General features: G+C 40.4%; 1 protein-coding gene and 1 long non-coding RNA gene across 5 annotated transcripts in view; one reads left to right on the forward strand and one right to left on the reverse strand.

Annotated features, from left to right (window-relative positions):
• Nucleotides 1-10,550, reverse strand: part of LOC117678293 (uncharacterized) — a 24,210-nt gene extending 13,660 nt beyond the window's left edge. The window contains exon 1 of the long non-coding RNA XR_004594978.3: nucleotides 10,411-10,550. This is a non-coding gene — a long non-coding RNA (uncharacterized LOC117678293). The remainder of the gene's footprint in view (nucleotides 1-10,410) is intronic.
• PFN2 (profilin 2) lies at nucleotides 10,437-20,065 on the forward strand. Of its 4 annotated transcripts, none has more exons than XR_015728589.1 (4): nucleotides 10,437-11,194; nucleotides 14,085-14,277; nucleotides 16,145-17,278; nucleotides 19,914-20,065. XR_015728589.1 is itself a non-coding variant. In XM_034439256.3 (3 exons), the coding sequence occupies exons 1-3, from the start codon at nucleotides 11,063-11,065 to the stop codon at nucleotides 16,240-16,242; spliced, it is 423 nt and encodes a 140-aa protein (XP_034295147.1). In that variant the 5' UTR covers nucleotides 10,437-11,062; the 3' UTR covers nucleotides 16,243-18,142. The 4 variants fall into 4 exon arrangements, 2 of the variants coding, with proteins under 2 accessions (XP_034295147.1, XP_060538968.1); XR_015728588.1 differs by having other exon boundaries at nucleotides 10,949-11,254; XM_034439256.3 differs by lacking the exon at nucleotides 19,914-20,065 and having other exon boundaries at nucleotides 16,145-18,142.
• Nucleotides 20,066-20,264: the final 199 nt, after the last annotated feature.

The raw sequence follows: 20,264 nt of genomic DNA on the forward strand, positions 1-20,264 counted from the left end.
TACAGAGAGGACTGCTCACCCACAATGAGGATGGCATGGGTCCAGTCTTATATACAGAGGAAGAATATATTTCAATCTAGAATTTCTTTTTTGGAAAAGAAAAATGCCCTCCAATTTTCCATTATGCATTTGGAATGAAAGCATCTAGGAAAAGCAACATAGAAGGCAGCAAATCAAAATACTGAAATAACAACTAAAGGGAAGGGAATGACGACTGACCAGGTAGAGGTCAAATGGAATAACATATCTTAAAGGTGAGCCTCCCAATCTCCCCCCCCCAAGGTATCTAATGCTCCACTTAATGACTAACATGGTCACTTAATGACCACAATGGGGAGAGCACGGATGGGTATTGTTAAGTTAGGTGATCATATAAGCACCTTGCTTAATGACCATCACAACATGAGATCATAATGGGCAGTATTCATTATGGTCATTAGTTGAATACTACCTGTATCCTGATATATATTCAAAGGAGTCGGGTGTACTACATCAGTGCAACACTGCTTTTGTCATTGTCTCCTTTAACAGCCCTGTGGCATCCTCTGACCATGGATGCATGCAGTACAAATTTCACAATGACATAATTATCCAAACGCTACAACTTGCAAACTTGCATAAGATTTCGCAGTGTGTGTGTGGGTAACTGGGGTAAAAATACTTCTCAACTTACAACCATTCTTTTAGTGACCAAAGTTACAATGGCACTGAAAAACATGACTTATGACTGGTTCTCACATTTATGATTGTCGCAGCATCCCCAGTCACATGATCAAAATTTGGGCACTTGGCAACTGTCAAGTTTTATGACAGTCGCAGCTTTCCAGAGTCATGTGATCACCATTTGCACACTTCCCTAACAAAATGGAGAAAGGCAGATTTGCTTAGCAGTGATGGGATTCACTTAACAACCGTGGCAAAAAAATTGTAAAATCGGGTGTCACTTAATAACTGCCTTGCTTAACAACAGAATTCTGGTCCCAATAATGGCTGCAAGTCAAGGATTACCTGTATTTACATAATGATGTCATGGGTGTGGTCATTTTTATATCCCTGCAATTTGTTTTAGTCATCATCGTTTTACCAAAGATTAATCGGTATGCCTACAAACCTTGGGATTCTGCACAAGCCAGCAAATTCCAATTTATGTATGTGGCTGATCAAACATAGCATGTATTATTCATAGATTTGAATATATTATTGAATGTCCAAATAACCACACAGTAACCAGGATATGATGATTATAAATTTTAACATCCAATTTAGAAAATGCCTAGAATAAGGCTATAAATCAGGTGGTGGAAAAAACCACTGTGGGCATCTATGCTGGTTACCTTGCCTTGTGCTTCCCTTATCTCTCAGGAGAAAGAGCCACAGAGGGAAGATTGACTAGAGGCATTGTAATGCTAGAATAATGTAGTTGTGAAACAGACCCAGACTGCAGATAAACACTGAGATGTATTTAAGCATTCTGACATAGGCAAAAATTAAATGAAAAGAATGTGTGTATCAGGGGTGAGTTCTGCTTACCTTAACTACCGGTTCTCAACGGGATCGCGTGCGCCTTGTTTCTGCGCAGATTGCCAAGGACTACATCTGGGGCAGTGGGCAGGGCCTCCCACCGGTTTTACTACCGGTTCTTGTGAACTGATCCAAACCGGGGGCAACCCACCACTGGTGTGTGTGTGTGGGGGGGGAGAATGAATATGAAAAAGGAATTGAACAGACATTTTTAACTTTACTGGCCAATTTAAAATATCTAAATATCCTGTCCTGGATATAAAGACATCACATTATTAAAGAAAATCAGTAAGGCAAAGGTAAAGGTTCTTCGCGCATATATGTGCTAGTTGTTCCCGACTCTAGGGGGCAGTGCTCATCTCCGTTTCAAAGCCGAAGAGCCAGCAGTATCCGAAGACGTCTCTGGTCATGTGGCCGGCATAACTAAACGCCAAAGGTGCACGGAACACTGTTACCTTCCCACCAAAGGTGGTCCCTATTTTCCTACTTGCATTTTTTACGTGCTTTCGAACTGCTAGGTTGACAGAAGCTGGGACAAGTAACGGGAGCTTACCCCGTTACACAGCACTAGGGATTCAAACCTAGTGTTCGAACCTAGTAGAAAATGAGTAACCTAAAACAATTCTTTGAATGACGAATTTCCTGAATTCCTGTGAATTACCATCCTTCCCCTCCAATGTTGGGATCTATTGCTTTTTCCAACATCCTCTAAAAATGTCTTAGGTCACATAACAATATCTCCAATTAGCACACATACACAGGATAACTCAAGTTAACACAACAAATATGAAGTCTTTAACTTAATATTTTACACACAAAATCCATTGTAGTATATTATATATTTTGAACTTTATCTCCTGCCTCACACCCTAAATTTGGTTTTATCTTTCAAAACCAGCTTTGAAAGCCCTCCTGTCTATATCGCTCTACATCTCCTGTAGAAAAAGAGTTTTAGGTTCACACTTCTAAGCTGCCTTTTGTTTTCCTTAATTTAAATGGAAGTGCCAACTGAAAAATCATATATTTTATTAAAATACAACATTTTTGGATTTTAAAAATATGCAGCATGGATTGTCTACTACTACAATTACAGCTCTAGAATATTTTCTTTTTGTTTTAGTGAAATGCAAAATGACCACACCCGGGGCCTCTATCGATGGCAAACATAGCTGAGCTATGGCCTCAGAGCAAGGTTAGGTCAATTTACTCCTAAGGCATAACCTTTCAAAAGCACTGATGAAATACCGTAAGTATGTCCATGTATAAGAAATAAGAGTCTGGAGCACTTTCTATACCAGTGATGGCAAACCTTCACGCGCACTCATTTGGGCCGTACTTCAGAAAAACCAAACTTCCGGTTTCTGGCGCACATGTACACCCGACAATCAGCTGGCCGGTGTGCAGGGGCACTCCAGTTTTCGGCACTGCCATGCGCGCAAAGAACAGCTGATTGTTGTGCGCACATGTGCACCAGAAACCCAGAAGACAAACAGGCAAGACCGCGCATGCTAGGCGACATGGCTTCGCATGCCTCTTTGGGCACGCGTGCCATAGGTTCGCCATCACTGTTCTATACACATCACTTACTGTATTTTTGCTTAATTTTTAATACAGGTAGCCCTAGACTTACAATCATTTTATTTGTAAATTAGTAAAAAAGAGAGACCTTATCTCAACCACTGAGATGCCCATAACTTCCACAGGGCTAAATGCACTGTGCTATCTAAAGCTACTTTTTCTAAATTGGTGCCTTCCAAAAGATTTGATCTAGAACGCCTTTCAACATTCTAGAGAGGAATTTTGGAAATTGTCACAACATGTCTGGGTGGTACGAAATTAGGAAAAAAGCCTTAGAATTTGAGATAATTTCTTCTGAATATGGAAGAGTTTCTTTATACGAGATTCCAACCGATACCCTAAATGGTTTTCTCTTTTTCTAGCCCTTCATCCCTTTCCGGTTTCAACTGTAACATCTTGAATGAGTTTCAAGTTTTGATTTTTCAAGCTTTGCATAATGCTTTTATTGACTTGGCTTTGAATTGATGCGCTTTACATATTTGTATTTTACTGTACAGTATTGCTTAACCTTAAAATTGCTGACTGCTCCCTAGACAAGCTGTTTGCAAGCATCTTACAGGTATCAAATTTTGCTGTCTGTATTTGTACACTGAAATAAGCCATAATACAGTTTGCTGAATGCTGGCTTAAAATATTGGATGTACCCAACCATTGTAAATTATTCAACAAATCACAGCTTAAACAAACCATGGCGTAAGTGCAGCATGTACTCAAGTAAAATATTGGATTTTATCACTCAGTACTTCCTACCAATAGCGACTCGTGAAGTATGTGACCACAGCCTTTCTGAATTCTACTTGGAGATGCCAAGGATGAAACCTGAGACCAGGTTTGAAACCTGAGGTCTGAGATCAGAAGTGTCTCAGGAGATTCTCAGCGTATGGAGATTCTCAGTCATCCAGGTCATGGTTGTCCCAAAGATGCTTTTTCAAGAGTCATCTGGACTTTCTGGTTTTTCTTGAAGATGTTTTGCTTCTCATCCAAGAAGCTTCTTCAGCCTTCTTGAAAAAGCACCTTTGGGTCCTGAGACCAGAAGCCGCATCCTCTTCAGGCAATGTGTTCACACTTCCTGACAGGCAGTACAAGGAAGCACAAAGTTCACGTGCACGTCATGTGTTAACTCTCCTGTCCCCTTTCTCTATGTTGTACATGTTATTCATATTCTGGAGCTACATCCCGACATAGTGTTCATACAGTGCCAAATATACTATTAGAGGCTTCCAGATTTCCTGCTCTAGTTGATTCTTTTACAGAACCACAATGAAATTAGCCTGTTGCAAAGCAACATGCTAGAAAACCAATCTTGTTTCCAATCAAATTTCTGGGTCTTGCAGGGCAGCTATGCTAGTACTTTGTTGGCAGCTGTGCTCACCTGGCCAGGAAAACCATCTTCCTAATGGACAGGTTCTCAGAATTTCAGATGTGGCTACCTTTTTAGGGAGATCATAAGCAACTTGCATGGAATTTTGCTAGAGGACAAGATGAAGATATATGAGGAACATTCATTGAAATGTGCAGTGTGTGCAGGTAGTTGGTAATCTATCACATTTATTTTGTGTCTGTTAATTAAACAAAAGCTATTAACATGACATGTCAAAATACCTACCATTTATATAAGACATTTATAGTTTTCAAGCAATCCATGTCTATTACCTTAGCAATTCTTAAAACAATCTTCTAAACTATGTGACTGTTGCCTCCATATGGCAGATTGGTGAGGGAGGATGAGGCCTCCCAGAACACATACTTCTCTAGCATGCAACACAAAGAACAGTATAATTATACAAATCTCACTGTAATTGGCAGCTGTGTCCTTTCTTTTGTGGGGGGGAGGGGCAAAGGAGTAGGTCTATCAGCATTTTATCCAATGATGTTGATAGAGTAGAAAACAGTTTGTCACATCCCCATCACCAATTGTGATGTTTAAGACTATCTCGGGGGGGGGGGGGGGGACACTGTGCAGAGGACCAAACTCTCTACTTTGCCACAGCACAGGCACAATATGGCTGATCATCAGAAAGGCTTATAGTTCGAAAGAAGTCCCATGTTTAAATGCAGAAAGACCCAGGTTACATCTGTGGAAACTCTAAATAGGGAGGTAAAATATATGAATCAAGAGTTTTAAAATTTTGAAGATAAAAATTTATAAAAGTAGAAAAGAAAGGAAAAGAGGAAAGAAGGAAGACAAAAAATGCAAAAAGAAAGAATGAAAAGAAATAAAACTTCCAATTTTAAGTACAAATGCAGAATAATCTCTTATTCTTTAGTTACAAAAAGAAAAAAAACTCTCATTACCTCTTTTTTCTAATCATCAAAACTATAAATCATGTTCATTTTTTCCCCATTTGAGTAAAATGTCTATAGGGGGTTTCTAGTCAGCAATAAACATATTGTTTCCTCTGTAATCAAGGAAGGTAATTTAGCTATCTCCACAAATTCCATTATCTTCATCAACCATTCCTCCATTGTGTATAATGCCGAATCTTTCTACTTTTGTACATATAATAATCTCACTAAATTTATACAGATTAACCTAGAACTAGCTATCTGATCTGGGCTGCAAGAATCCAGAGAACCCCAAGATAGAAGCAACAAGTTTTCTCTGTGCTGATATCTAAGGGCAGCCCAAATCTAGTAACCCTACTTCTTGTATCTTACCTCTGATAATCTCTCAAACAGTAGTCTTCTAAAACAGTGGTTCTCAACCTGTGGGTCGGGACCCCTTTGGGGGTCGAACGACCCTTTCACAGGGGTCCCCTAAGACCATCGGAAAACACATATTTTCAATGGTTTTAGGAATAATTTTATGGTTGGGGGTCACCACAACATGAGGAACTGTATTAAAGGGTCGCGGCATTAGGAAGGTTGAGACCCACTGTTCTAAAGTCTTGCTTTCATGAACAGTATTGGGAACTAGTGCTTATAAAAAAACACAGAGTAATTAAAAAAGAAAAAATTAGCATGTAAATGTATGTAAAACAGCCTTAGCACTTAAAAAGAAAAAGCATGTTTGGGAACTCTTGTTAATTCAGTCACAATAATAAAACTTCCAGTCCAAACAGAATCCAAAATTTGATATAAGTACATGTATATTAACAAGACCCTTTCTCCCTCGGTAGCACCCATTATATTTTCTGTTCCAACACCTCTCATCTTTCAATATGCTTCTCATTTTTTTAAAATGCCGGTGTATCATGTATTTATATGCCATATGCAGCTTGCATCCCAGAACAAATGATGCAAAGTCCATTGTTCAAGTTTTACCTTGGCCATCCATTTAACAAATGGCCTCAGTGGCAAGTTAATGATTCATAACAAACTGTGATTTCCTTCTTAAGATTATTTGGTTTTGTTTCCAAAGGTACGAAACAACACCTAAGTGACCTTGGAGAATCTCAAAGTGCCAAACAGATCTGGAACTAGATGGCAAAGATGTCTACAGGATTTGCTGTACTTGTCAAAATGATGACAGTAGCATCAACTGCAAGCCCTGGCTCTTTTGTATGCTCAAATGGACAAAGCTTGTGGCACACCAGTACAACACTACTGTTGTTGCTTGCCCCCCTGCAGACACACCTACTAGTTAATGTATGGATGGAAGCCATCAAGAAAAGTTAGGCTAGATTAGAAAGATGAAAAAGTATCCCAGAAGGTGTCAAAAGGCACAATCATTCACACAGGCTTGGCAAGAAAAATATGAGGCTGTGCCCAAGGTCACCAGGTTTGACTCAAACCAGTTTTAAGCTCTCACTTCTTCTGGGCTTGGTCAGGAAAGAGACAAAAATTCCTTCTCATCCTGTCCTGTCTTTCTGGTCTGAGCTGTAATTATTGTTGCAGACTTTCTTGAAGGTTATCTCCATATTATGTTTTCGTTTTTAATTAATGTAATGCACCCGCTATAATAGTTCTTCTCAACTGGCATTCTGTGAGAGGGCAATAGGGGTTCTGTGGGACAGTGTAATTACAAGTGGGGAAAATATCTTTTTTTTTTAACCACCGTCCAATGCTAGAGCTATCTAGTTTTCTTCTTTTATTTCTATCATTTCTACTGACATTTAATCTACTAGATCCGTGATGGCGAACCTATGGCACATGTGCCCAAAGTGGCACGCAAAGCGGTGTCGCCCGGCATGCACAGCCTTGCCTGTTTGTCTTCCGGGTTTCTAGTGCGCATGTGTGTGCATGATGATCAGCTGTCCTTTGCATATGCGGGAGTGCAGAAAACTGGCATGCGCATGCAGACCGGCCAGCTAATTGTCAGGTGCGTATGTGCGCCAGAACCTGGAAGTTTGGCTTTTCTGGAGTGATCCTTCATGCACGCGGTAGTGCTGAAAATCGGCCTGCTGATGCTTGCCAGCTGATCGTCAGGCACGCATGCGCACTGGAATCCAGAAGTTCGGCTTTTCTAGAGCATGGTCCCAACAAGCACACGTGTGTGACATTTCCGCGCAACCTTTTCGGTACTCGGTGCTGAAAAAGTTTACCATCACTGTACTAGATTCTTTCAGGTCACTGAGTCAATATATGTAGTACTTCTACACTGCTGTTATATTATTAAACTTGTTTTAAAATTATATTTTACTGATAATGATTGGTTACAGTTGTACCATTTCTGTGAATCCTAAATGTATCAAAGAGCGCTACTCAAAGAAAGTGCTATAAATATGAACCACCCAGAGATTTCAAATCCACTCTTGTTAAGTGATATTATTGTTACTGATTTAGGGGAATATGATGATTTAACGTTATGAGTAAGAAATCTTGGCCTAACTAACATAAGCTAATTATAGTAGCTGAAATTGATGGCATATTTGAAGGAAAGAGTCAGTGTAGGTTTACTTACATACTAGTTCCCAGTTTACAAAGAACTGTTAGAAAAATTAACATTGGAAATACACTGATCATTTTGGAACACAGGATCTCTATCTCATCTATACTTTTATGTGCTCTTTATATATGTTTAATTTCCAATACTGTCACATAAAAATCTACTGTGTGATAAACATATTGCACAAAACACAGCATAGACAACAAATTGTGTATTTTCTTTTCCTCCTTGAAAAAACATTTGAAGGAGAAATATTCAAAAATATTTTCTGGTGCTGCACTGAAGAGACAATGAAAGCTGAAATCCTGTAGCATCTTAATTTGAAAGTAAGTTGCTTGGAATAAAGGAATTTATTTCTGAGCTGGCATATATAGGACTTCTCTGCATCCATGTCCATTCGCAGGGTGGGTATGTCCAATTATGACATCTTGTAGAACTAAGGAAGTGTGCCTATTCAGCTACAATTTCTATCCTTTGGAGAATTCATGTGATTCCCACTCTTAAGTTATTTAGGAAATTATTGAAGACTTGATTGTTCTCAAAGACCTGGGGACAAAGACACTGTGAATTCCCTGTTAGTTCTTTAGACCATTTTGTTTTAATCTTGTTTTGAATCCTTTGCTTTTCTGGTCATAGGATAAGTTGCATCAAGTGGAAACCTTACATGCCTGTCTTTTGGTTTAAGTGGTTTGTGGTTCTCACAAAGTTATCAATCTAATAAAGACTGAGGCCTAGATGTAATCTCAATTAATTGCAAAATAGAATGTACTTCCAGCCAAGTATAACAGCTTTAAAACCACAATTTGCTTAAGTACAAAGTATTTTTAAGTTTCATATCTGACTAACACTCTTTCACAATCATTGATAATGCAATTACTCTAAGGAAAGTTGGTATAACAAAGAAACAAATCTACAAATGATTTGTTCCTACTTTAATGAGAAATTGAAATGGAAACTCACAATAATATGGGATAAATCAACACGTTATCCTACAAATTTCATACACACACACACACAAACATTTTTGTGAATTGGGGTGTGGATGTGTGTCATACTCCTTAAGTGGAAAGAATCAGAACTCATTTCTGGTTGGGATTTTAAGTGTTTTAAGATATGAAATGGGAACCCTAAGTCTCTCCAAGACTTTAGACACAAATTTTACCTGCTGTACCTTCCAAATGTAAAAAGGTTACCACAATGTTGCCCCTACTTACTCTGGGACTCACAAAAGGAATGGGGTGGCAGGCAGAGGTGGGTTTCAGCAGATTCTGACCAGTTCTGGAGAACTGGCAGCGGAAATTTTGAGTAGTTTGGAGAACCGGTAGTAAAAATTCTGACTGGCTCCGCCCCCATCTATTCTCTGCCTCCCAAGTCCCAGCTGATGGGTAGGAAATGGGGATTTTGCAGTAACCCTCGCTTGGATTGGGAAGGGAGATTTTACAGTATGCTTCCCTTCACACCCACCAAGCCATGCCATGCCCACCAAGCCACACCCACAGAACCGGTAGTAAAAAATTTTGAAACCCACCACTGGTGGCAGAACATGGGAGGGTCCTCTGCCTTCTGACAATCCTGGGATACATAGAACAAATCCATCTATATTTTACCATTTTATAAGGATCTAGGTTTGGTTCTAATTCGGGCTGAAAAATTAACCAGTAACAGAGTACATAAACAATCTAGGCTTTCTCTCTCATTAGAGGTTCCCCATTTATTTATGGAGGAAAGTTAAGAAAGTAAACAAATCTCAGAATGCATGCTCTTTGGTTATTTCCTAGCTATTCAGACAATCAATGGATTCTGGCTCTTTTAACAGACAATATTTATAAACCATTTATTGGGGGGGGGCAATCTCCTTATAAGCTTTTCAAAAAGAAATCCACATTGGGATACCCTCAGCTTGCAAACATATCCTTTCATACCTTTTTTTGAAAGCAAGCACCTCACCTGAAGTTGAACAGCTTGTTTCAGAGAGCAATTAATTTCAAGTCCATATGCTTTTTACAGGGTTAACACGAATAACCAATAATTTAGAAATCAAAATAGCTTTTCTTTAGTAATAGTTTTTGCATCACCCTAACTAACGGGTTCACGGAAAGCGCCGCTGCATACAAAGAATTCCTATGCAGACATCCGCAATATTGCACCCTCAATAGTTACTCACTGTTCTTACTCGGATTTAAGATCAGCGCTTCCCCCCCTCACCCCCAACGCTTAGTCAGAGCGTTGTTTGCTGGAAATAGCTGCAAGGATGCAAAAAAACCCAAAAACCTTCAATGCCACACGGAAACACCCCCCCCCCCCAAGAATGGAAGTTTGGCCGTGCAGGTGTCCAAGGGTAGCAAAGCTCCGACATGACCACAACCAACTTTAAAAAGCAGCGCTGAAAGGGAGGAGGAGCACTGCACAGCAAAGCCTGAGATCAAAGCTGATCCAGGTAGAGTTTCACACCCACCCACCCACCCAGGAAGCGACCACCCCACCTTTTCCTCCGGTCCACGTTACCCCCATTCAGTTGCTCTGCAGCTGCCACGAATCCTCGCCCGCAGAAGCAGCTACGGTGCAGACACAGCCAGCCGGGGTCCGGCAATCCCCTCCCCACTAATAATATCAACGCAGCAGCTCCTTCTCCTCTCTCCCCCATGCGCAGAACAGCGTATCCCTCCGCCCCAAACCCAACGTTGGGAAGCGGCGGCAGGAGCCGGCGGCGGAGGGATCCTCGCGAGCGGAGGAACCGCGGTAGAGCAAAAAGCGAGAGGCAGCCCGCACTCTTTCCCCCCCCCCCCCTTTTCCCCGGCCGTCTCCCCCTCCTGCGCTTCCTCCTGACGCCGTTCTTTGCTGCGGGGCCGGTTGGGCGCTGCCTGGTGGCCTCGGCTCCGGCTGTCTGTGGGGAACGGCCATTAAAAAGCGAGCGGGCGGGCGGCCATCGCGGCAGTCGCCAGCGCCTCAGGTGGACCCACCCCCTCGGTCCCCTCCCCCGCTCCCTGCCTCGCCGCCTCCCCGCCGCCGCGCAGAGAAGCTGTCCGCTGCGGGGCTGCTCGCTCCGGCTGCCGCCTCCGTCCCCCCTTCTCGCCCGCCTGCCCGCCTCTGCCGCCGAGCCCCGGCTTCCGCCCCCCGCCCCCCCACCCACCGAAGATGGCAGGCTGGCAGAGCTACGTGGATAACCTGATGTGCGATGGCTGCTGCCAGGAGGCCGCCATTGTCGGCTACTGTGACGCCAAGTACGTCTGGGCAGCGACGGCCGGGGGCATCTTTCACAGCATTACGGTAAGGGGAAACCCGCGGCGCCCGAGAAGAAAGGAAGGAGCCATCCCGGAGGGGCGGGGGGTGAGGAAAGGCAGGGAGGCGACCCGAAATTTGGGAAGGGGACCAGGGGTGTGTGAGGGGGGGAGGGGGCTTCCTCAGAGATGCTGGGCTTTGGATCCGTATCGCATTGGGATCCGCGGGTGGGGTAGAAAGGGCTGCAACGGAGCTACTGAGGGCTGCCGATCCCTCGAAGCCCGGCGGGGCACCTTCCCGTCTCTTCGTTTCACACGCGTCCGCAGCAGCACAGCAGCAGCAGCACCGCTTGCGGAGGGGGCTCGCCCTCTCTTCCCACCGCCGGGCCCGGGTGGGAAGGGCCGCCCGCTGCCCCGTCCGGCGCTTCCCTTTCTCTGCCTCCCCTCCCCCGCGCCGTCCTTTAGAGAAATCCTTGGAAAGTGGCGAGGGAAAGAGGCGGGCAGGCGGGAGAGAGAGAGAGGAAGGGGGGGCGGGGAGTTCCCTCGTGGAAGAAGCGGGTTTTTTTTTTTTGCTCCGCGGCCGCGGCGTTGGCCTCTTCCCGCGGAAAGTCGTCTCCCGGGAGACCCAGCGGGATGAACGCGTGAACCGAAAGCGAGCCCCTCTTTTTTATTTATTATTCTTATTATTCCCCCGCCCCCGGGAGGGCTTAAGGGCTTGGAAGGGAAAGGCTCCTCGAGAACTGGCCCTGGAGGGGATAGTCGTGACTTGAGGCGAGGGGGGGGCGGAGAATAAAGGGCCCCAGATTGGGAGGTTGGGGGGGGGAAGCTGCCGTTGGGAGTTTCGCCCCACATTCAGGTGCACGTGGGGCCAGGGTGAAGGTAGAAAAGCCCGATCCTTCTTATGGGGGGGGGAAGTGGGAGGGGGAGGGGGGCACCATTTTGTACGGTAGGGTGCGGGGGCGTCTTTACTACCAGCATTGGACTAAGTCATGCCCGGCAACAGAGCGGGAGGAGGAAGAGGGAAAAAGGCCGGACCCTGGAAAGGGCGGGCGCGCGGGCGCTTGCGGATGATTCAGAGGGAGTTTAGCGTAGGAATCCCTTCGTCTGCCTCGCGCTGCTGGGGAGGGATTTGCGAATGCAGCGTAGGAGGCTTTTGTGAATCCGTTCCTCGCCAGTTGCTCCAAGTTTTTCGCCTCCAAGATGGCGCATTGCCGCTGATTTTTTTTTTTTAACCCCTCCTTTTCTCACTCCTCTCTCCCGAGATATTAATCACCTCGGTTCCTGCACTGCAGTCTTCGTCTTCTCGCCCCTTCCTTCTCTCTCTCTCCCCCCCCCCCCCATCCTGGCTTTCGGACTTATCCTAAAGTGCCCTGGTCCATAGCAGTAGAGCTGATAAAGGAGAGGGATGATCCCTCTAAGAAGGTTCCGTATTGTGTGCTGACCAGCCGCTGTTTGCAGGCTGAAACACCGCAATTATTGGCATGATATAAATATTTATACACACAATCTTCGTCGTGCCAATGCATTCGAAGTGCAATTTGATGTTGCATTACAATCCTGATCATGGCTGGCTTTTTTTCTCCGGAATGCCATTTTGGCTAACTGCTTGCCTACCTGTGCAGGCATGTGCAAAAATTGACAAACTATTGAAATATGTTTTTCTCATTTGTTAAAAATCTATTCCAAGAATAATGAGAATTTAGCTTTAGGTATCAGCAATGTTAAGATAAGGCGTAAAATATTGCTTTATCTGCAGCAGGTGTAGATGGATTAAAAAAGCAGTGCCCTTGGTGGCTGCTGAGCTAGTCTTTCTCTAATGTTGAGATGGTGATCATGATAGGTAGACTTCTGGCCTGTACTTGGGAATGACTAGGGCCTGCTATGACTCTGCAGTTCCATTGGAAGGAGACGCCTTCCAATGGAAAACGTGTGGGGAACACATTTTCTAGCTGAGCTGCCTCTTTTGTTATTGTCTGTATTGTTTGAACAAAATGCTGGCCTGGGTTTAGAGAAAAAAGACTGATTTGTAAGCAGCTTGCTTATTCTATTTCCAGCTGTTAAAACAGGCCATGTTTGTTGCTTCATTTCCCTCTTCTATATAGCTATCCGATGCCTGGCAGTTCTGAAAACCTATCCATTTTTGTTTGCAAAAGCACAAATTTGCAGTAATGGGAGGTAGAACCCTGTGTACTTTACATTTGAGAAACCTGATTTAAGAAGCCCTAAAGCTCTAGATATAAATAATTAAGGATAGTCTGCATTTTGTCCTTCAGTATTTAATGTATACTATTAATGCCTTAAAGCTGTAGTTACATTACATCTAAGAGGGTTTGTGGACAGCATAAGGCTTTTAATGGATTGGTTCACCTTCTGTCTCAGATCTATGTTGAATCCAAAGGTGGTGCCTATTCATATAGTAAAATGTCTATGGTGTCCATTCTTATACTTCTCTTTGATATTTATTTAAGAAATAGCTCCTTAACCTGCATATAATTTTGTTAACGTTCAAAATAACTTTTTTACAGTAGAGTTCCAAGCAAAGATGCATGACTTAACCACAGGTATTTCATGCATCCCGTGCAATCTTAGAGCCTGTACAAAAGCTGGCATCAATTTGTAAATTTTAAAACTACTAAAGAGAATTATTGAAAATATATAATAAAATGAATTTTATGTTACATTTTATTTATTTAAATCTTTGTTCTGGGTTCACCTACTTTTTAGAGTGCAACTGTGGCATGTCACTCAAATTAAAATGTGCTTTCTGCTTAGAGATTGCACTTCATAGCTAAAGCACAATCCCTTGAGTTCAGATTTCCACCTTTATGTTAAATTGCTAGAGAACTTGCTATTGAACTTAAACAATTTCTAGATCCATAGATTCTTCAGTGTGCAACATTAAAGATTCAACTAAAATTCTGGATTTCTCTCTTTGACAGCCTATAGAAATAGATATGATTGTAGGAAAAGACCGCGAAGGTTTTTTTACCAACGGTCTGACTCTTGGTGCAAAGAAGTGTTCTGTGATCCGAGATAGCCTCTATGTGGATGGTGACTGTACAATGGACATCAGGACAAAGAGCCAAGGTGGCGAACCAACATATAATGTTGCTGTAGGCAGAGCTGGACGAGGTAAGCTTTTTCTTCCATTATTGTTTGATTTGCTTTTTTGTTAAATAGTAGAAAATATGCAGTCAATAAATAACTTCAAGTTATATCCAATCAAATTTGTTCATAAAACTGTTTTGTCCATATTGGTAGTGCAAGATTCACAGTTAACATTAAGGGTTAATGTTGAGAATGTAAATGAGTTGACTACATTATTTACTTTCAAAAAAACAACCTGGATTTTTAATTTGTGGCATATGTATGTAGTGTTAGAGAGCAGGGGTATCCTTAATCATTCAACTGTTCATTTCAATAGTTCACAAACTTACATTAAGCTCACAGGCATTCCATTAAATCATTTTCTGAACTTGGAGTGGGTACAAGTAGTTCCCAATTTATGATTACAGTTGAGAACAGAATTTCCTTTGCTAATTGAAGTGGTTATTAAATCAACCTGGCTTCCCCCATTGACTTTGTTTGTTGGACACCACCTGGGAAGGTCAGAAATGGTGATCATGTGATCTCAGGACACCACAGCCATTGTAAATACATGCCAATTGCCAAGCACTTGAATATTGATCACATTACTGAGGATGTGATAGTCATAAGTGCGAAGACTGGTTGTCTTTTTTTCCCCAGCACCATCATAACTTAAAAGTTGGTGTTAAATGAATGGTTGTAAGTTTATTTATTTTATTTATTTATTTATTTATTATATTTATATACCGCGATTCTCCCGAAGGACACAGGGCGGTGAACAGCCAAGATCAAATACATAAATATAAATATATAAATATATAAAATTACTGCTGGTTTGAATCTCTCCAAGGCTCAAGGTTGACTCAGCCTTCCATCCTTTCTAAAGTAGGTGAAATGAGGACCCAGTTTGTGGGGGCAATAAGCTGACTTTGTATAAATATACAAAAGTATGAAGGCTATTGCTTAACACATTGTAAGCCGCCCTGAGTCTCCGGAGAAGGGCGGCATATAAATCAAATTTAAAAAAAAAATTAAAAACAATTTAAAACCAGATTAAATACTTTGGCCCATAATTAAAAACATCCCATTAAAATCCAATTTAAAATTTAAAACCGTTAAAATTAGGCTAGCCCGGCTTGCTGGAATAACAAAGTCTTCAGGGCACGGCAGAAGGTAAGTTAATGATTACCTGTATTACTTTTGGCTTCAGAGTTCAAAAGGTCCCTCCAAACACTGTGGGTTGCACTTATAGCATAAATAAGAAATGTATACTGAAAGATACCAAAAATTTAGTATTCGCTACATTTACATCCTGTCATTTCTCTGGAAGTTCAAGGTCTTATTTTCCCCCAGTCCTCTAGGGTAGAGTAATTTGAGAATAACTTGCCAATTGTCAAGTCACTGCTCGGATGTGGATTTGAATATGGTTGTTTCAGATACAAGTCCAGCATCTTAATCAGCTGAGACTTTAAGTATACAGTGTATAGAAAAAGCAGAATAATATATACATGGACACTCTTTTGTAGTGAGAGCATCTTGAGAACAGAATTATTATATATTTTAGTGACATCTGCTGGCATACGGGAGAACCTACAAATATGTTCTAAATATTTCTGAACTATGCTATTCTGAGTTATACTGCAAATAATTCTGATCATATTTAAGCCAAGTGTTTTGGTATATTTACTGTAGTTATTTCAGCTATAATTCCCACATAAAAATGCTATTTCTCAGACATTAGAGTTTATCTGCCTGCAATTTTTTATTAAAACTTTAGAAAAAGAAACATTCAAACAAAGAATAATCCTAGGTGATTGTTCTAATGTGAAACATCTGAGTATTCTTATTACAATGCTTAATTAACACTTGGAATGATTTTTAACACTCTTTTTATAATTGTTTTCTCTTTCAGTCTTGGTCTTCGTAATGGGCAAAGAAGGGGTCCATGGAGGCGGATTGAATAAGAAGGCATACTCAATGGCAAAATACTTGAGAGACTCTGGGTTCTAGTTGCTAGGCAGACTGTTAAGTATTAGGGAAAATTGCTATTAAACTTTCCTGACAGTAATCTACATTGTGGAAACTTTATTAGCAATGCAGGGTGATGGGGAATGAACCTGTGTCTCCTTTGTATCCCTCTATTGGTGGGGAAAGGTGTTATTCTTTCTTTATTTCTGTTCATCCTTGTTTCCTTGTGTACTCCAGCATTGGTTATGGTTATGGGAAAGAGAAACTGTCCAAAGAGGGACACTCAATAAGAAAGCTAATGAACTGGCTTTACACCTGCAGAGGTTTGTTATCTAAACAACCTCTCCCCATTCACATAGCAACTCTCATCACAATCCTCTTGTGTTAACCGTACTACCAGCCTAAAGATGGCAATTTATTTACACATCTTTTCCCTGATGTCATGGCTTCAGTTACTCTTTTCGTTGGTATGTTAATCATTGTTGTATCCACATTCTGTATCTGGCACCATCTATTGCAAACAGATGATATGCATGATACATTGAAACCTTGGGAAGAAAATCATGCTAAGTCCAGACTTTGCTTTGTCTTAGCGATTAATGTGACACTGAGAACTAAACCAATTTAAATGAAGTGAAATAAAGGTGCCGATTGTACAATCAAGATTGATCAATGCCTCTTCAGCACTTTGAGCATTTACACAGCTCATTAGTCTTCCTTTGTAGAGCATGGTTGGGAGGGGTAAAGTGCATGCATATCTCTACTTTCTTCCCCTTGTCCTCATCCACTTTTTTGTTTCTTTGCTTCCATCTTCTATCTATAAATACATTTTTTAAAATACAGTGCCTGGTTTGTTTAACCAATTTGCTGCTTGAAAGCTGTTAAAATTGTTGCTCTAGTTTTGTTGTTGCTCTTCTGTGTAGACTTGCAAAACTCTCCATGATGTCTGAAGCACATCCTGCTTTAAAAGGGTAACTGCAAAACTATGAAAAGGTGCCGATGCACTTCTCCCATCACCAAACCACCATCACCATCTTGAATGAATCCCCAGGGACATTCCATCACCACAATAGCTCAGGCACGTAACTTTCTTTGCCAGCTCCTGTTCTGTAGTTGAACTGTAAAAAGGCTGCCATCATGGACTTTAGATATCCCAGTGTAACCATCTGGAGTGTGTCCAGTTCCATTTTTTTTTTCATAGGACCAATTTTGATTTGCAGCTTGGGTTTTATATGATACTGCAGTGTCACTGTCAGCAAACTGCCACCTTTGGTTATACAGGTAGCACCTTGACTGACATCAGTCTGTTGGAACGTTGAAAGGATATTAAGACTTGCTACTTTGATACCAGTGTATGTTTTGAAGGTTGGTAGTTTTAAAGTAAAAGTTCAAATAATACCATTTCAAATCTAATTTTCATTTGGCCTGTCATGCCCTAGCTGCAGAAATTGTGAAGTAAATTGCCTTGTGCATTAGTCATCTGAAACGTGTAACCAAATTGTCAGTTTGAGCACGGTACTAACATGTATGTCCATTTAAAAGAGAACTGCAGAACTCTGTATACCGAAAATGAAAGATGGTCTTGGTTGGAATAACTGAGTTGGCTGTCTTGTGATAAATTTTTAATATGTATTCTGTGCCATACTAATGTTTAAAAAAATGATCTTTTGCTATTGTGAGATGGATTTTAACTAAAAGAATGGCTTCTGAATGGCACTACTTTAGGGACACTCTAGTATTTGCTTCTATTGTTTGAGCCTTGTGGATAATGTACAGACTTAAACAAATTCTTGTTGCTGATTTGTTCATTTATTTCCCTGCACTTTGTTACATCTGGGATACAGTCTAACTCATCTGATTTAATATGCATTTCAAAAAATGCCATAACTATTAAACACCTTGTTTACAGACAGATGAAATAAATTTATTCCAACCAAATAAATTATGAATTAGTGTGTTATGTGGTGTTTTTTTTTTCTTCGTTGCCCTTGTGGATTATCTACCTTATACTTACACTATTTTTTTTCTATTAAGATAGGTATAAATTAAATTATCATGCAATCTGTTGAATTTAGTGAATAATAATCCTCTGAAGATCCTTTAATAAATATCAATCACATTTTTCAACAGATCTGGGAGAGGGAAGAAATCTATTCAATTATGTCAGTGTTGCTTTTGCTGTACATCAACTGAAAATCATTAAAACCAGCTTGATCAACAGAAAAAGCTTACTAGATAGCCAAATTTAGAGCTATTGCTGAATCTTGATTAATATAGCTATACTGACATTTAGATTTTTGTCTGTTTTGAAAAATCCAGGTTCAGTGGAAGATCTCAATTTTTAGCATTATCATCCTTCCAATGTTTTTATTCAATCTCAAATTTATTAATTTTTACTGATTTCTGGTAAATAACATTAAATTTGCTTATCGCCCATCTTGACACAATGACTCTGGGTGCCTTATAACATTGAACCATAAATATATGAATAAATATATTACCATTTACAACTTGGTGGCTTTAAAATTAAGTTATATTACAATTGGAGGAGGTCCCAGCTATTTTTTTTTTTTTTTTATTTGATTTATATGCCGCCCTTCGGAGACTCAGGGCGGTTTACAATGTGTTAAGCAATTATGGTAATACATAGATGTCCACGAACCACATATAGCCTGATATTGTGTAAGCCTTTGTATGTTCAAAAATTAAAGCAAGTCTTTACACTTCCACCTTTAAACAATCCCCCAATCTCTAAATTATATTAAAGCTAATTTAAGAAAGGAAATGGCAATTATCACCCAGAGGCTTTCCACTCCCCTTTTATAAACACCTCAAAAATAAAAAAAATAGAGCTCTTTTCAGTGATAGAAAGCATCCTGTAGTTTACCAGGCAACATATGGCCATGTATCATTGCTCAAAGTTCTTCCCTTATTTTTCATAGCAAACCAATAAATCATTAGGACTTGCAATCTAAAACTTGTCTAAAGTTTGATGTAAACTATCTAATCTTTGAAACCTCTATATCTGTGGAAAATATAAATACATAAAGGTATGTCAGTTGGATGAAAACCTGAATGCCAATTTCACTTTTTCGCTAATAATAGGGTTTAAGACTTAATGCTGGGATGCGCCTCAGAATTCCAAGTAGCTTGCCAAGTAATAATTTTAAAGTCTATGCCTGCCATGTTCTTCAAATAAGCAATATTGTTCTTTAAAGAAATCTTAGGATGAATATTTGACAATTAGTTTAAAAAAGCAAATAAGGTTTAAGAGTCACAAGTTCAATAGAGGAACTGTTTTGTTTTAGACAAATGATAAAGCAGACTTCTTAAAATATAAAACTGATAAAACAGCTACTGAAATGTTTACCAAGGGAAAATTGTGTTCATTAATTGGATAAATTGAAGAGCTTGCAAAACAGTTGCCTGAATAAATTAATACTTGCTAATTCTAGTTGTCTCTGCTCATAGGTGATAGGTGCTGCACATTTTAGAAATCAAACATTTCAATCCAATATTTAAGATACATCAAGCCCTTCTTTAAAACAAATTTCAATACTTTAAAAGTGTGAAGTATAGAATATACTTGTGTTGATGAGTCACAGTAAGGGCTTTTTTATTAATTGTACAAATACTAATGTGAAAGTTGAAGTAATTTATAAACAGTTTATGATTTTTTCCCCTTCTTGTTCACTTTCTTGAACCTTATTTAGGCATGAAAGCCAGCTGGGTGACTCTGGCAAGCCACTCCTTCAGCCCAACTCACCTCATAGCATTGTTACGGAGAAAATAGGAGGAAGAAGTTCTAGATACGTTTGCCATCTTAGTTATAAAAATAATAAAGGCTTGATAAACATACAATAAATATGTGAAAGAGAAGTTATTTCTTGTTCAGAGAGGCTCCCAAACTTATTATTTTTTTATTATTTTTTATTTATATATTTGCCATGTTAGTTATAAAAATAATAAAGACTTGATAAAAATATAATAAATGTGTGTGTGAGAGAGAAGTCAATTCAGGTGTGGATGACCTAATCTGCATTTAGGAATCCAGTATGTTGCAT

The sequence above is a fragment of the Pantherophis guttatus genome, chromosome 6 (assembly GCF_059756535.1).
Source record: "Pantherophis guttatus breed Tessera chromosome 6, ASM5975653v1, whole genome shotgun sequence".
NCBI lineage: Eukaryota > Metazoa > Chordata > Lepidosauria > Squamata > Colubridae > Pantherophis > Pantherophis guttatus.

Coding starts and splice junctions, on each gene's coding strand:
- PFN2 (XM_060682985.2), top strand. CDS start 11,063: ATGGCAGGCTGGCAGAGCTACGTGGATAACCTGATGTGCGATGGCTGC. Junction 11,255..14,084: donor CCATCCCGGAGGGGCGGGGG/GTGAGGAAAGGC, acceptor TCTCTTTGACAG/CCTATAGAAATAGATATGAT. Junction 14,278..16,144: donor TGTAGGCAGAGCTGGACGAG/GTAAGCTTTTTC, acceptor TTTCTCTTTCAG/TCTTGGTCTTCGTAATGGGC.